Below are 16,159 nucleotides of genomic sequence, written 5' to 3' on the forward strand. Positions count from 1 at the left end.
TTCTGCATAGTGTATTTACAGCTACACCACCCCAACACAGAGATCAAAGATTATCTGAAAGGAGATTATTTGAAAGGAGCAGAGACTTCTCTTAACAGAGAAGCAACTTAACATACCACTTAAGTGCACTTAAAGGTAGCTTTAACCTGTGCCAGAACACAATCAGCATTTATTGGCCTCCATCATTCAAAAGACAGAAGCCTTGTCAGCAACAGTAGAGATGATACTATTTTCTTTTGACAAATCCTTTAAGTAGATATTCCCTTTCTCCATCGGAAAAAAAAAAACCACCACAACCAAACCACACAATAAGAAAAACAGTTTTATCTGCTTCACTCCTTTATCTTCACTTAGAAGGTAAGATAGGAGGAAGGGGCAAGGGAAAGATTGTGAAGATCCACATCATTTTCATTAATAATTACTTTCTTACATGGGACAGGCTTCTTCAATTCCAAAACACCCAGGACATACCATACATCAGCTTCCTGCTTTCAGGTAAACACTTCAGCCTGTTCTCTTGAAGAAATATGCAGGAAGTTAAAAAAACTGAGGTATGACTAAACTGCTTCAGTGTCTACAATTTGTACTCACCCAAAAGATAATGTTGTAGCTGAAGAGCAGGTATTTGTACCAACAGCTGACTTCTGCACTAGAATATCGGTAATAGTGCATCTTCTATAGCACAGCGTCTGCACAGAATAATAAGAATGAGAAGAATTAGGCAGTGAAATATTTCAGTAGAGGATTTTTTTTCTTTTGCTCTGTTGAGAAAAGAAACTATAGTAACCTGCACCGTATGCCATTCAGATATATGTTCAAAGTCAGCTCAGAAACTTCTACTGACCCTAAACTCCCTCTAAGTATTTGTTGCTTAATAATCCTGTCTTCTTTAAGCACCCTTATGTGGTAACAGGGAGGGACACCCAAAAAGGAAACTAGCTATACAGTTAGCCTAGGAAGATCTGCATCATCAAGCTGACATTCATCCGCTTTCTCACTCTTTCAAAACCATTTTACTTACACAGACAGCTGCTTGGACTTACGCAAAAGCCTAAACACGCACCCTGTGGATTACACATCCAACGATCCAGCTAGCAAGACGTTAGAAGTGGAAAACCTGGAAAATCTCAGTGTCTACAGATTGCTAATTACAATAGGCAGTTGTACTCCGTCTTTTCCATACTTTTATGTTTCTTTACCAAATCAGTACCCCATAAGAGGTTTTATTCACAAGAACAAAAGCCCGACCATGAAAAAGCTGATCTGCTTTGCAGCATTTGGTTTTCTTGCTTCCTTTCATACTAGAGATAAGGTTCAACTGCAACTGTTCCTCAAGTATTGCAGAGAACTACAGCTTTTCAGAGTATCATAACTGAACCACCTCTGCAGAAATGCCATGCATAGAAAAAACTAAAGCCACAAACAGAGGACAAGCTGTTAAATTGAGAGCTGGAGCAGGGAAGACAAAGGACTCACACAGCCCTCGCATTCTAGAGGACTGACCGCATGAGTGCTGCCTGTGACAGACAATAAGCAGTTCCGCATTTTGACCCTCCACTTGTTTGAAGTAAATGTTTTCTTCTCCCACAAGATGTCAGTGAAAAGCACGCAACAGGGAAGCAAGCATAGAGAATTTTCAACCACCTCGTAACGAAGAGAAAGACTTCAAGGACTATTCTGACCTGGATATTCACACGGAGCGTGCAAAAGCCAAGCCTACGCAGTGAAGCCTGAAACCAAGCACCACCAAACACAAAACTGAAGATTTTCCACACCATCCACAGCTGCGAAAAGGGAAACTTTGGTTTGGTTTTGGTTGGTTTTTTTTGTTTGTTTTAGAAGGCAGTCTGCACCTGGGTATAAAAAAAATTAATACTACTGAAAGAAGGAACAGAACTAAATACCTGTCAGCTTTGATAGTCCCATTCAATACAATAAACAGCTTGCTTTAGCTTTTAAGTGAAATATTTATTATTTTACAGTACAACTACAGAGTACTACCCATCATTGCCTAATTGGAGGAGCTTATTTTTTTGAAGTCTCAGCACAAATATTTCAAACCTTGCCTTAAACATTTTTTCCCCTGAAGCTAAAACCACACACAAACACATCAAGGACACACAACAGACATCTCCAGCCCAGGAGACTATGGACAGAGATCCCCAAAAGTCTTTGATTTTCCTTACAGAGGGCTCCTCATGCCAGGCTTCGCTTCCACCTGGAAGCAGAGTCCCTCCTTGGTTCAGACGCATCCACCGCTCCTCTTCAACCCCAGCCAGGAAGTTTCTTTGCTGCCCAACCAAATCAAACAGTCTTCACAAATTCGGAGACCATGTAGAAAAGCTCCATAGTTGTAAGTAGTTACAGAAAAAACAGTTGGAAAATCATGTGACTTGGCATACTAAAGTAAGATTACAAGACCTATGGAAAGAGAATAATTTCCGCTTTTTTCAAGCTAAGGTGGTCTACATGTGCATAATATAAATGTTCAGATCCTACTGAAAGTTGGTCAGTGTCACACAAGTCATAACTGATCCTCTTGACATGAAGTAGAAAAATTTGTATGTAATAAAGACAGACATCACCTAAATAGCTTCACACATTTGCTACCTATGCAGATTGCTTAATATACATTGCTCACAGTCAACTTTAGTGCATCTGGACAGAGTAGCAACAGAAAAATCATTAAAGGAAGGAATTACTCTTCCTGATTCCATATGAGTAAAACTGAATTAAGTCGAAACTATAAAACACTTTTTCCTCAATAGGCCCAGTAAAGGGGCTGAACACACAGGATGAAACTGCTTAACTGGTTTCAGAGAAATGGCAGAGTCTGAAGAAAGATTAAATGGTATATATATGGTTTTGACCAAATAACAAAGAGAAGTTGTTTTGCCTTCCAAAACCTCACCTTGCAACTACGTTCTAATGCCAACGGTTCACTTATACCAAAACACACTTACCCTTTCTTAAAACAAAGAATATTGTACTTATGGCAGTCCAGGCATTGACTGGAAAGGACCTTCCTACATGTGACCCAATCATTTACACAAGCTGAGTTTTGCAATATACATTCCTAAAGAGTAGACGGTTTTGTTTCCTCACGCCGTGGCTCAGCTTCAGTTACTGATCTTTTCAACGCATCCAACTTCACAGATTACATTTAAGAATTTTACTATTATGAGGTATAGTAAAGAAAACCTGTTTAAACACCACTCTCCTGACATGCTTTTTTATGCCTGCAGCTGAGATAAAACAAGAGAAGGAGCAAACACTTGGGTTTCTCAACTTCATTTCGGTCTAGCTCCAAATGAAAATTTATCTTTCTGCAAACAATAGTCATGCACTAGTCCAAGTCAGTAAGTCTGATGGGTCTTGTGAAGAGAGAGAAAATAGGGGACACTAGGAAACAACAGCAGAACCCCACTAATCTGCGCAGAGTCCAAGCCTCCTCATGCATCAGTGTGAGCCTGTATTACAGCAACACGTTGGCTGTCAGCACAAACACATTCCGTGCAGGCACATGGAGGCTTCCATCACCATTCTGCCCTCCGTCCCGTGAAAAATCAGTATCCTGGTAAGACAGAACCAGCAACTGTAAAACGCTGATACTACTAAGAAACACTGCTTTTGCTGCTGCTACCACTACAAAAGAGAAGGCAGCAGGTGGCATTTAGCTAGCACGTCGTTAAATTCCATAAAAATCGGGTTCTACTAGACAAAGCACCTTAAAATATAATCTGAGGCAGAAAGGCAAGCATAACATTTCAGGACTTAAAATACACAGTATCAAGTCTTACTTTTTGTTAGGTTGCCCTCCCTGGCACTGAGACTTGCACCCAACTGTTCAAGTCCCAACTCCAGAGAAACTATTCACAGGAATAAGAGCATCAAAAGTACCCTTACTGATAAGCACCATTCCCTACCTCCTCATTTTGACCACCAGTTTGTAAGGTATTTCTCCCCACTTCCCCATACAACTGGCAAGATGCCTCAGTCAATACCAATCACAGCATTTTCACAGAATGAAAAAGCAAAATGCTGCCTTTTTTCCTCTGAAATGACAGGAGGTCTAGTACTGCCAGTACCGGTTCCTTGTTGCAAAACGTTGTCCTATAATAGCATGCGGCTCCCCAGACAGATGTTACCTGCTGGAACACCTGCCTATATTAAGAGCAGATTCGACTTACTCTCTGCTTATCCTCATCAAGAGTCTTTTGGTTCTTTCTTGACAGATCACCAAAGACCATATGGAGCAATCTAATCACTACTGATGTGGGAGTTACATTCTGACATAATTAAAGTGTAGGTGCATCTGACTTTTTCCCCTAACCCTACAAACAGACCAAGCAATCCACTCAAGGCCACACAGCCACCTTCCCCATGTTTACACTAAAAGCAGTCATGTTTCCTAATGCAGGAGACATCTGTTAGCAGTCTAGAAATCTGCTGCATCAGTATTTTATCTAATTTACATCAAAAGCTACATAAGTATGGTTAGGCAATACTACAAAACACTAGTAAGATTAAAGTAGTATGTGGGCAGTGCAGACTAGTAACTTTCTCTACTGTGTTTCAGACAAAGCAAGTCACATTGTGTCAGCTGACAGCACCCACTCACGACAAGAGGAATTTCTAAAAATTAAATACAGAGCACTGCTGCTTTAGCAGAATATATAATTTTCCTCTGTGTTTACAGCTTTAGCGAGGGGAAAAAAAAAATGTAGTCATTCATTAAGAGGCTACTGCCATTTCCAAAGCATTTCTACACCCACAGATTCCACTCTTACCTTCAAAATGCTACAGTAGTGATATTCATAGTCTATAGATTTTTAACTCTCATAAAACAGAAGCTGTGATATATTAAACAATCTAATTTGGATATGCAGGGAGATCCTCACAATATGTTAAATCTAGAACAAGAACACCCAGAACACTACTGCACATCTCTAGATTTAGGTCCACAAATTCTTTCGATCCTTTAACTTTACAAGGCAGACCTAAAGCACACTCAAACTCCAGGTTCAGCCAGTACTGCCACCACTCATAGTCCTGCGCCCGACCCCCAAATCTACAACCATTAATCATCCTACTCAGTAGCGCAAGCAATCAAACAGCAAATCCTCAGACTGATCCTGTGATCTCATACCACACACCAAGAAGAAAAGAGTTTTAAGCCTTCCAATCTACCTCCCTAGAGCCATCCAAATGCCAGCGTGGCGACAGTCAGGAGGCTGCAGAAGAACAAGGATGGGAAGCCAGAAGCAGTGCTAGCTTCTGAAAATACTCATGGAAATGTAGCAGCCCTGCAATGCCAGCCTACACCAGCACCACACTTGAAGCTAATGCACAAATGGATGAAGCTTGGGGAAAAGGGACAGAACCAATGCAAAAAAAAAAAAAAAAAAAAAGGAAAAAGAAAAAAAATTCATTTTGTAAGCTGTCAGCTGCTGCCCCCATCATTCTTCAATACAAAGCATCAAGTCTGTATGAAGCTGGTGAAGCAAATGAACAGTCAAAAGAACACTCTGAAGAGCAAAAAGAATTTTTTTAAATGCTGCAAGAGACGCACTTCAACCTATCATTTGTTTTGATACGACTACTTAATTTCATTACTCCAACAACACCAAATCTATATAAAAAAGCATTAGTTCATTCATTCAAGACACGGTGCTATTAAAAATAATTGTCATATTCTTTGGAGGTGCTCAATCAATAGCGTTTGTGTGTGTGTGTGAAGTTGAAAGAAAGACTTATCCCTAACCAGGGATAGTTCTGAGATTTTTTTCTTAGGATCTTCTGAAAACAGAGCTACTAAGAGGCACCTACAAATTGCTCTTTCCACATCCCAGAGAGAAGCTGACCACCAGTGCAGTGTGAGTACAACATTTGGGTGCTGGGCACCAAATCTTCACCTGTAAGGACTGAGCTGGTGCAAGAAAGGCAAGAAAAACTGACAGGATTTCAAGCTCTCACAGGCTAATCTGTTCCTAGAGACAGAGGCAGTAGCCCTGCCAATGATTCAGGAACTCCCTGCAAGCATGTGTCATCTTCGTATTTGTAATTTTGTCTCCAAGGAACTCTGACCAGGGCCCCATAAAGAAAATACAAGCTTCTCTTAAGGAATACAAGTACAATGTATTTATTTCCGCTGCAGTCCAGAAGAGCAGAGAAATCCTTGCTCATTCTTAGAGGAAACCTAAGTTTATTCAACAAAAGAGTATTTTGTAACCTGAAAGACTCATGAAGCAAGACAGATATTGCTAATAGGTTACCCCTCTTTTACTAGGAAAAGTAATGGCAGATAACAGATCTCTGAACTCAATGGAAAACATGACCAGAGCCAGATTTCTTACGATACCATGTTCTGGGGCTCTTATTTTTGCAGTGTGCTGAAGACTCAAAGTCCTCAAATTATTTGAAGAGTATTTCAAGCACAAGTTGCTCCAATACAAATTCTACAAAACAATCCCTCTGAGCTGATCCAGTTTCCTATAAAACAGGAAGAGTTTCAGGTTTCAGTGACCAGGTTTTACTCACTACAGCACAAATTGCAACTTCAGAAAACCTGTAATGAACATGCACCAGTGTTCCTAAACCCAAAGGGGGGAAGCAGTGATTCAGAAGAGCTCCACTGAAGCTCTACAGATAATTCACATTGAAGTTATGCACATGCTTTTGGCCAAGCCACTACTTCCATGTGGGTGAGTAGTTGCATCTGAAATATAAAAGTACTCTGAACTTAGACTAACATTCAGAATGTAGGCACTTTAAATTCTGAAAAATAATCCTCATGGGCATCAATAAGTGCCATCTTTTAACCTCTTCTGAACTGCCCACTTGACTAATATCACCAATACTATGGCATAAGAGCTCCGCACCACAAAACTGCCATTCAAGCAGCTCATCAAGCCGCCATTCATGGGATATTTTCAGCTCCACTTGATTTCTTAAACTAACAGAAACACACTAAAGAAGGAGCTGGAAAAAGGCAAGCAGAATTAGGGATTGCCCCCACAGCAATTAAAGAGCAGTGACAGAGCACAAGAGTGGCTGTAACAATTTCACTTTTCACTGTTCTCCACATAGAAGCTACCAAAAGATACAGCTGGCTGGCCTTGCTTTCACGTGGTAAAGTCTTTCTTCCTACTTAGCTATATAAGCTACTAGTAATGCTAAAAAAAAAATCCACAAAACAAAAGCATCTTCTAAACTTCCATATTTTTTCTCTTATACAAACTAGTCAGAATGAAAACTAATGACACTGTAGAATGCAAGTATTGACCATGTAAATTCAAACAGCAAATATTTTTAGTAATTGACACTGAGGAGAGGTACAACTCTACTCAGCTATCCACTGAATTTTATTAAGTTTAAGCTACTTCTGCTCCACTGACCTCAGGTTCACTAAAGTAGTAAGTGAACACCACATAGAGACTTTCTGCTCCAACATAGAGCAGCACTTAACAAAGGCACTGACTGAAAGCCATGGATCTCTTACCTAGTTTAAGGGAAAGTAGCTGACCAAAAATAAAGTGTATACTCCGTATTCTAACTTAAAGTAGGAGATAGCACAGGAAACGGAAAGAAAAGGAAATGTCACAAGTAAACCATCTCTAAAAGCTCCAATTTTCCAGACATGAGCAGAAGACTGAAAGACATTAGGAGAGAAGGGTCTTCCTGTAAACTGCCAGGCTCTTCATAAGTATTTAAGAATTGCAGGAAGCAGCAGAGTACAGCACATAGGGCCTTCACTGACCTTATCATCAGAAGCACTAAGGGATAACCCTTGCTCATGCAAGTTAAAACGCAGTCAGATTACACCAGGATAAGCAAAACCAGCACTAGATACCACCACTACAGTTCAATGGATGGCTCATCAACATCTTGGGAAAGTCTAGAAAAAATCTTTCATGCCTACAAAAATTTTAACAAAGCCATTGACCAGTTTCACCTGAATAAGAGCTTGCCCGTGTTGTAACTTACACAGTATACACAAACCACATGCTACATTTTCCTTTGACTTTACAGAAAGTCCAGGTATTGTGAAACACATAGAAGTGTGTCAGTCATTTCAACCAGGAGTTTATTCACTCTATGGAGCAAAGCCTGCTAGAACAAGTAGCCACAACAATCTTAGCTGATCAAAACTCCCTAGCTGCTTTTTACTGCTTTCATGAGGGCAGATACACACGCACTCCCTATAACACCAACAGCAGCGTGGCAAAACTCAAGGTCTCAAATTAAAGCAAGCATGTAATTCGACTTTTTCTCCTTCCAACAGAAGGTTTTGGAACCCTTACAAAGTAAATAATTTGAGGAGCCAGAACTTCCAGTTTAGGGAATAATTTTATCTTTATTTAGTGATCGGGGAATTTTATTTCTATTTAGTGACTCAACAGCAACAGAACCTATTCCATACACGTTGTCTGCTCCCTCCCACATCTCCATACAGACCAAAATGTTTCAAGAACAAAACAGGTCCTCCATTTGCTATAACACTTTATATCACAAAATAAGTTACAACTTAGAGAAGACAGGAAACCACAAACCTTCTTTGCTAACAAATCCACTCTTTCTTCAGAGAACATCCTAAACTTTCAGACATATTGTGGCTTTCTTCTGTTTCCAGGAATGCCACTTGTTCAAGTCTCCACTTACATTTCAGTCAAAAAGGATACCCCTTCATTTTCTTTTTTTCACAAGAGAGAAAAACAGGAGACTGATTATAGTAATATACACTAAAGAAGTAAGCATATAATTTGTGGCGGTTTGTTTTGGTGTTTTCTTCCCACCCCCATCACTTGTCCCGGCTAAGCAATGATGTGGAGCTGAATCAATTCAAAAAACTCAGATTTTTCTCCCTTCTCAACCCAAGTAACAGGACCCACACTTTCAAACGCCAGAGGAACACTCATTCCAAACGAGGCACCTTTCCTGCACCACAGAACCTACTTATTGGGGGGATGGGGTGCTAATGCATGTTGGGTTTAGGGGCAACACTTTCGAAGCTTGCTTTCTTTTGCTGCCCTCCCCCTCATGCACCAATCGCATTCACAACACACCCAGGAGAACCTTATTTACACGCTGACCAGGATAATCACCAGCTCACAAGCCACAAAAGAAAATAGCTCTTTGTGGCCACATAGACAGCTTAATCATCATGTAATTGTTCTCCTTACCAACGGACTTTCCCATAAAGAAATACACTTGTGACTTCCAAAAACCAGCTAGCAGGTAAGCCTCTAACACAACACAGGAAAACATTAGAGACGTGACAAAATGGCATTCACCGAACACCCCGTGATCCCAACCTCTGCCAGCTCTTCAGCAGACTAGATGTCTCAGCCCAAAGACACAGAAATAAGCCAATGCTTCAGGAGACGTGACAGGTAGGTTCACAGAGCACCCTGCACACGCTACCACAACACAAGGAAAAAGAATAAAAAAGACAAAAACCAAAGCTGCCCCAGGCTGCCCAGCCCATGCTTGAACAGCACCAGCCCTTCCCCCAGAACCAGTGACTGTGCAGGTCGTGAGAAACCCTCTACCATCTCCCTGGAAAAACTCTGCATCCACCCCAGGGGAAGGAGGGAAAACAGGCTTTCCACCTCTCAGGAGTATGCCAAGAACACCACAGAGATCAAGGCAGCAAAGGCCATGAAGTGACACTGTCAGAGCTCCTTCCAATGCAGACATCAGTCTCTGCAATAGCTAACAGGAAATGCACCAGCAGAATTGGAAGGTGCAGAGGTTAGACACAAACACTTCCAAATCTCTGCCTTTAATAAAAGGGGGAAAAAACACAAATCTCCAGAGGGAAAAAAAAAGAGAGCACAGGAAACTACCATCTTAACAGGCTGACAGCATGACTGGTGACACAAGCAGCACACCTCAGGAAAAAAAACAGAGCTGAGCACCACCTTCCCTTCTCGATTGTCTCAGCTGGACAAGGTCTTTCAGCCAAACTCTCTTCTGCTCTGCAGATGCAAACCACTGCTATGACTGCTTCATCAAAATATCCTTTGCAACACCAGCACACTGTACACTTTGCAAAGAAAGCCACTTTGTTGTCTTATGAAATTCATTTCACTAATTGCCTATTAGTTTCAAGTCAGACAACTTTTTAGATGAACCTTCCTCCTCCACAGGTTTGCCACACAGTCAAGCCGAAGTAACTGAATACTTAGGGCAGGGTAGAAAGCTTTGCTGTTTTCTAGCCTTTATTATGTGTAGCTATACTACTGCATTCATATTCTACACAACAGGAAGTATTTCCCTGAGCACCATTTAATAACAAATTGTTGAGGGAAAAGAAATGTGCATCAAGAGAATCAGCTCCTTATCCTGGCAGCCAGAAGCCTGCTGTTGCAAAAGAGACAGAAGTCCAGCATCTCAGGTGTCTTCCTTCAGATGCAAGTTACTTGAGGCTATTCCCTTTGTTTTCTATTCCAGGAGTTTCTAGATGTCACTGCTCATGTTTCAGCACTGATTTCATAGCCTGAAGCAAGAGCAGACAGCTCTTGAAGTAGAACAAATCATGCTTTTTTGAAATATTACAATTCACAACATTCAGCTGCCTCTGAATACCGGGCTTCCTACTGCTTCCTGTAGCTGCAACTGCAGCAACTAGAAACTGCCTTGTTACCTCCAAATCCATCAATTATGTAGAGAAAACACCTTTCCAGAGAGACTCAATTATCCATTATTTAGTGTTTGAGCAGGAAACAGAAACCTTTATAACAGGAGAAGAGATTTCTGGAAAGGGCTGTTAGGCCACTTAAACAAATTTGGGGTTGTACACTAGCAACCTGTCAGAAACAGAATGGAAACACCAAAATAAAACAACCCATTAAAAAAAGTCAAAGCTTATAGGCACGCACAAGCTCAGTAAGTGCCTGAGCATGTCAGTGCTAAAGGAAGAGCCCCAACTACATCAGGGGCTGCACATGGAAGACTTTATCAGTCTGTTATAAATGCCTGCTCTCTAGACTGGGAGCGCAAAACAGAAAAGCTCCGTTGTAATACCAGGACAACATTCAACAACACTTGCTGCAAAGAACAAGAGGGAGCAAAGCTCTGTTTATTACACCTTTGCCCTTCACATTCAGGTTCAGATTAAGGATGAAGACAGCCCTAAAATTTTCAGCTTTTGCACAGACTTCTAAAGACAAAGGCACTAAAACAGCTCTCAGATGAAACGCGTGCAAGTAGGCACTCTAAATAAGAACAGAAATTCATTCACTTGCACATTTCACATACAAGCTTTACTACAAGGAAAGGGATAAAATACTGTTGCTTTGTTCCCCAAAAAGGAACAGAGACAGGAAGCACTGAAGCACAAGCGCTGGTCTTCCCTTCGAAACAGGGGCCAAGGCACACTTTGAATGAGAAAAGAAAATAAATCTGTTATCCTGTCAATATTTGGCAACCACCATTTTCCGCAGGTTAAGTCCTTTGCTGTAACCCTCACTTGTGATATGACTAAAACAGGTAAATTTACCCAATGATGCTTTTTCAGCTCACTGACCATACTGAAAACAGGTTTTGTTTAGTCATCCAGAATAAAGAGAAGCTGTTTTACAATGCAAAAAAAAAAGTGAAATACAAGACATTCAACTATATTTAAGTAATTAAATTGTGGCTGTTTTCAAAATGAAGTCATCTGAATCTAGACGCTTCAGGTTTTTTACCCTCTTGTGTTTTTTTTTACTGCTCGATTAAAAATCAGATCTCAGTCTTTCCGGGGGGGGGGCCCAAACTATTACACTTTAAAACCCACACGTATCTAAACCTGATGAGCTTGAGTCTGATAATCTCTGACATTGTTCTTAACCTTTCCTTTATCAGATGCTTTTGGCTGAGCATGAGCCAAAGGGTCAAGGCAAAGGATCAGGTTCCTGCCCAAGCTGCCCATCAATACCCTCGCACGAGCTCCCAACACCACAGCTCTAGGAGAGCCATCGATTTTAGGACTGTGCAATGCTAGTGAGGAAGACACGTGACCATCTTTCGGACATACAATCAGAAGCCACCTGCAAAAAGGACCATTTCTTAATTCCCCTTTAGCAGCAGCCTGCAACATTTACTCAGAAGTAAAGAAAATTCTTGTTTGAGGATTTGATATACTTTCTCTTAGGTACTTCAGTGAAAGGGCTTGAAACAACGTGAGAACTGTTGCACGTTCGTGGATTTTGCGAATTGCAGCCTGTTAGCCTTGGAAATGCACCACAGATGCCAAAGTACAAAAGTCTGTTCTACCAGAAACAGGAAGTTGTGACCCAGGAAGCCACAGTGCAAAGCAGCATGGCACAAAAAGCCCACAAGTAAAGGCATTCTCGACTCACATATGAGGCACTAAGTGTCTCCTTTGTCTGGTGTCTGAAACCCACATATTTCACCATACCCCATCCAAGCGGCATTTGCTTTTGTAAAAGCAGAAAATTACAGAAAGGGACAATCCGTAGGAACAGTTTTGACAATAGCTCTATGAAGTCCACTTCCCCCCCACACACACCTCAATAGCATTTCTAATTTAACACAGTAAGATTAGAACAAGAGTTTAATTTATTCACACTCAGCAGTGTTCAAACTGTGCCACACATGATGGGAAACTTGACGGAAGACTGAGCATTAACTGGAGGAGTTTGTCAGCAGAAAAACTCCCCCCCTTCCCCTTTATTTCCAAACATCCATTTACAGGTAATGGCCAACTGGTAGCCGCACATCAAATCTTCATCAATTAAGTATAACTACCCTCTAAGAAACTCAGAGGTCAGCCTCAAGACAAAACAACCTATAGGGGATCAAAAAGCTTACTCTTCAGTTGTTTCGTTACAAGTTAATCTACAATTTAAACTTCTTCATCCAGATTATCTAGACATTTGCATCCCACACAGGATCAAATTCATAACACATCATGTCAACAATTTTCTTGCAACATTTAAGAGAAAAAAAGTCATATCTTCTAGACCAAGGAAAGTGCCCCAATTAGATTGCATTTCAGGGCTTAGAGCAAGAGCTTTTTATGATCCTTTCATTAAGTACTACGAGGCCCAAATCTAGCAAAAGGTAGCCCAGAACATACCCAATTTCAGTCCTGTCAGGTAAGTTACCTACATGAAGGCTCTTGCACAGCCATTGCTTCTAACATAGTACTCACGAAAGATAATTTTTTTCTTTCTTTTCTGCACCTACCTCCCTTCATCCCATCTCACAAGGGGGCAGGGAAGAGAGGAAAGAGGCTTTAAACAGGAAAACAGCATAAACCAAATTATTCTGCAATGCACTAAAAGTCAGGCAAAGCCTATGCCCACAGACAAGAACAAGACTCAAGACTCAAGTGCGAGTTTTTCTGATTTGGTCGTCTTACCTGGGGACTGGAAACAATGCTTTGACATAAAGGAAGCTACAAAGGGAGCTAACTGGATCAACTTACACTAAATAAAAATCACACAGAGCACACAACAGAGAAGAGCAACTTCAAGTGATTTTGATTTAGTTCTCGGCCTCACTTTTAGCAGGGTCTGATCCATCTATGAGCAAGGTCAACAAAAATAAAGCAAAAAGCCAACTGTGTAACTAACTTGCACATTGTTTTTCAACACTATCATAAATGCATTTCCAAACTTTGGGAAAGCTATTTCTAAAAACCGCTGTTTCAGTGGCATTGCAATTTTGCATAGGAAACTAAGGACAGGCAACTAAGGACAGGCAACATCACTATGCTCATCCTTCCCTACTCTGCAAAAACAGAGCTAAAAGACATATATCACCTAAAAGTACCTTCTTCGAGTGTCATTAGCCAGAGGATAGATAAAGAACACCATTTCAACAAGTGTATTTGATTTGTTTAAAAAGACAACCAAAAACTGCGAAGTCATTTCCCCTCCAGCTCATTCCTACTTCACACCAATTACTAGAAGTCCCACCTGACCCCTTCTCCCCTCACACAATGCCTCCATCAAGCAGATAGTGGTATATATCCATATGCCAAATATATACCCATCCATACCTAAGCATTTAAACTTTCACACATTTATTGTAACTATAAAGCAGCCCAGGAAGTCATAAGAGCACACGAGTACTGATGCCTAACTCACCGACAGAGACAGCCAGAGAGAAGATCGTCACCCCACAGAACATTTATTAACAAGATATACCCTGTACTTCCATTCTCTAGGAGCTGGAGTATTTTAGCCAGAGCTCCAGGTCACAAGCTTTATGTCCCTATTAAAAAAATTAATAAATAAAATAAAAGCAGCGCTGGAAAAATCCTACCCTGACAGTTATCTTAAGATATCCTTCCCTCCACCACCACCTTTGATGACCTGCTAAGGAAAGGAAAACCCAACACGAGTAACTTATTTTTACAGTGGTTTGTTTATTCAGAAAGGCTCGAAATGAAAACACTAAGTCTACATTGAGTATGTGAGATAAAGTCAGACACATGCTTATCAGTCTTATGCAGACACTCTGCAAGTGTAAAACTGGTCTGTTCTACAGACACAGACAAAAAAAAAGCCAGTACTGAAGTTAGACAAGAATACCACCAAGACTTTTCCAGCTTGGCTTAAACCTTCTCTCTAGAAATACAGAAGAGCTATTCCCTTTCTTAAAAAAAAAAAGTTCATGAAGAGGGAAAAAAAAAAAACAAACCACAAACACAAAAAACAACCACTCCACACGTTTGCCACTTTAACCATGCACAATGCATTTTATTCGGACTCTCCTCATAGGATCTCCGTGCAGCAGCTTCTCAGCACTGCTCTGTAGCAGTCACCGACCAGAAATAAAAGATTCACCTGAAACTACACAGACAACCAGGTAAAAGGTAAATGACCCAACGGGAAGTGGTGATGTGTCAATTTGCAAACACCCACCCCAGGACCCCACAGGAGCCGAAACAGGCGCCGAGCGCAGCGTCACCTCAGCTTCGGCAGGGAGCTGAAAGGGTGTCACAGAGCTCCCTCGCTAACATACATTACAAGCAATTACAGTTAAAATTAAAAAAAAAAAAAGAGAGAGAAAGAAAGTCCCAGGCCTCGATCTTCGCGCACACACAGGGAAGTTGCTTCTGCCAACAGCAACGCCCGGACTGAGGGCAGGGGCTGGAGCAACCGGTGCTACAGCGGAGCAAGGAGCGGCCAAACGCCGCCCCGCGGCTGCAGCACCCCGAAACGCCTTTTTCTAAAAAAAAAAAAAAATATATATATATATATTTTTTTTTTTTCCTTGCGGCACCTCACTCAACGAACTAACTTTGCGTGAACTCCCAGAGGAAACCTCGCCCGGCCTCGCCGCTTCCTTTAATGGCCAAGGACAATGGCAGCGGCTCGCCGCGGCCCCGCGTTTTCGGGAAGCTCAGGCAGCCCGGGCGCTCCTGCCCGCCCCGAGGGACGGCAGCCGGGCAGCGCTGGCTCCCGCCCGGTTCAACGGCTGCCAGCTCGCAGGGACGAGCCGTTCTCCCGGGGAGGTCAATATTCCGGCGCTCAAAGGCGGGGGGAAAGGGGCATCCGCACGGCGGGGACGCAGCGCGACCCCCGGGGCAGGCGGCTGGGAGGGATGCCCGGGCCGGCGGCGGGGCGGAGACTCACCGGGGGCAGCAGCCTGCTCGCCAAGTTTCGCCAAGTTGGGAGGAGGGCGAGGCGGCGGCCGGCGTACTCGGGGATCCCTGCGCTGCCTCGGCTAGTCCATGGACATGGCTCGGCGGCGCTCCCGGACCCTCTCCGCCTTAGCGCGGCCGCTCACCAGCTCCCAGGCTCCCGCTCCAGCGGCCCGCCCCGCCGCCGCGCTCCCGCTGGGGGCCGAGGCAGCGCGGAAATGCGCGCCCGTCCCTCCGGCCACGCCCGCTGCCCGCACGCAGCCGTGCTGCACACAAAGGGAAGGCGCAGGAGGCCTGCCGCGCTCTGCGGGGCCCCGGGCGGCCTCGCCGGGTGTGGCCCCCACAGGCGTCCCCCGGGCACCTCCGAGCCGGGCGGAGCCGGCGGCCCCCGCCCCGCCCCAGCAGCGGGAACGGCCGCCCCTCACCTCCCTGCCGCCCCTTCCCAGCGGGCGAGCCCCCGCAGGCCGCTGGGCTGGAGGCAGATCCGTGCCGCTCGGTACGGCTCTCAGCTCTTGTATTTCAGACCAGTTTTCTGGCCGAGATGGCCGCGTCCCC

The 16,159-nt window shown here is 42.9% G+C and overlaps 1 protein-coding gene across 2 annotated transcripts in view; it reads right to left on the reverse strand.

Annotated features, from left to right (window-relative positions):
• The window catches only part of TSPAN14 (tetraspanin 14), a 38,059-nt gene extending 22,195 nt beyond the window's left edge, over nt 1-15,864 (reverse strand). For both annotated transcript variants that reach the window (XM_065639044.1, XM_065639043.1), the window contains exons 1-2: nt 15,597-15,864; nt 592-689 (exon numbers count right to left, since the gene is read on the reverse strand). In XM_065639044.1, the coding sequence (XP_065495116.1) occupies nt 592-672 (81 nt within the window). In that variant the 5' untranslated portion in view covers nt 673-689; nt 15,597-15,864. The remainder of the gene's footprint in view (nt 1-591; nt 690-15,596) is intronic.
• Nucleotides 15,865-16,159: the final 295 nt, after the last annotated feature.

Source organism: Caloenas nicobarica, chromosome 7 (genome assembly GCF_036013445.1).
Source record: "Caloenas nicobarica isolate bCalNic1 chromosome 7, bCalNic1.hap1, whole genome shotgun sequence".
NCBI lineage: Eukaryota > Metazoa > Chordata > Aves > Columbiformes > Columbidae > Caloenas > Caloenas nicobarica.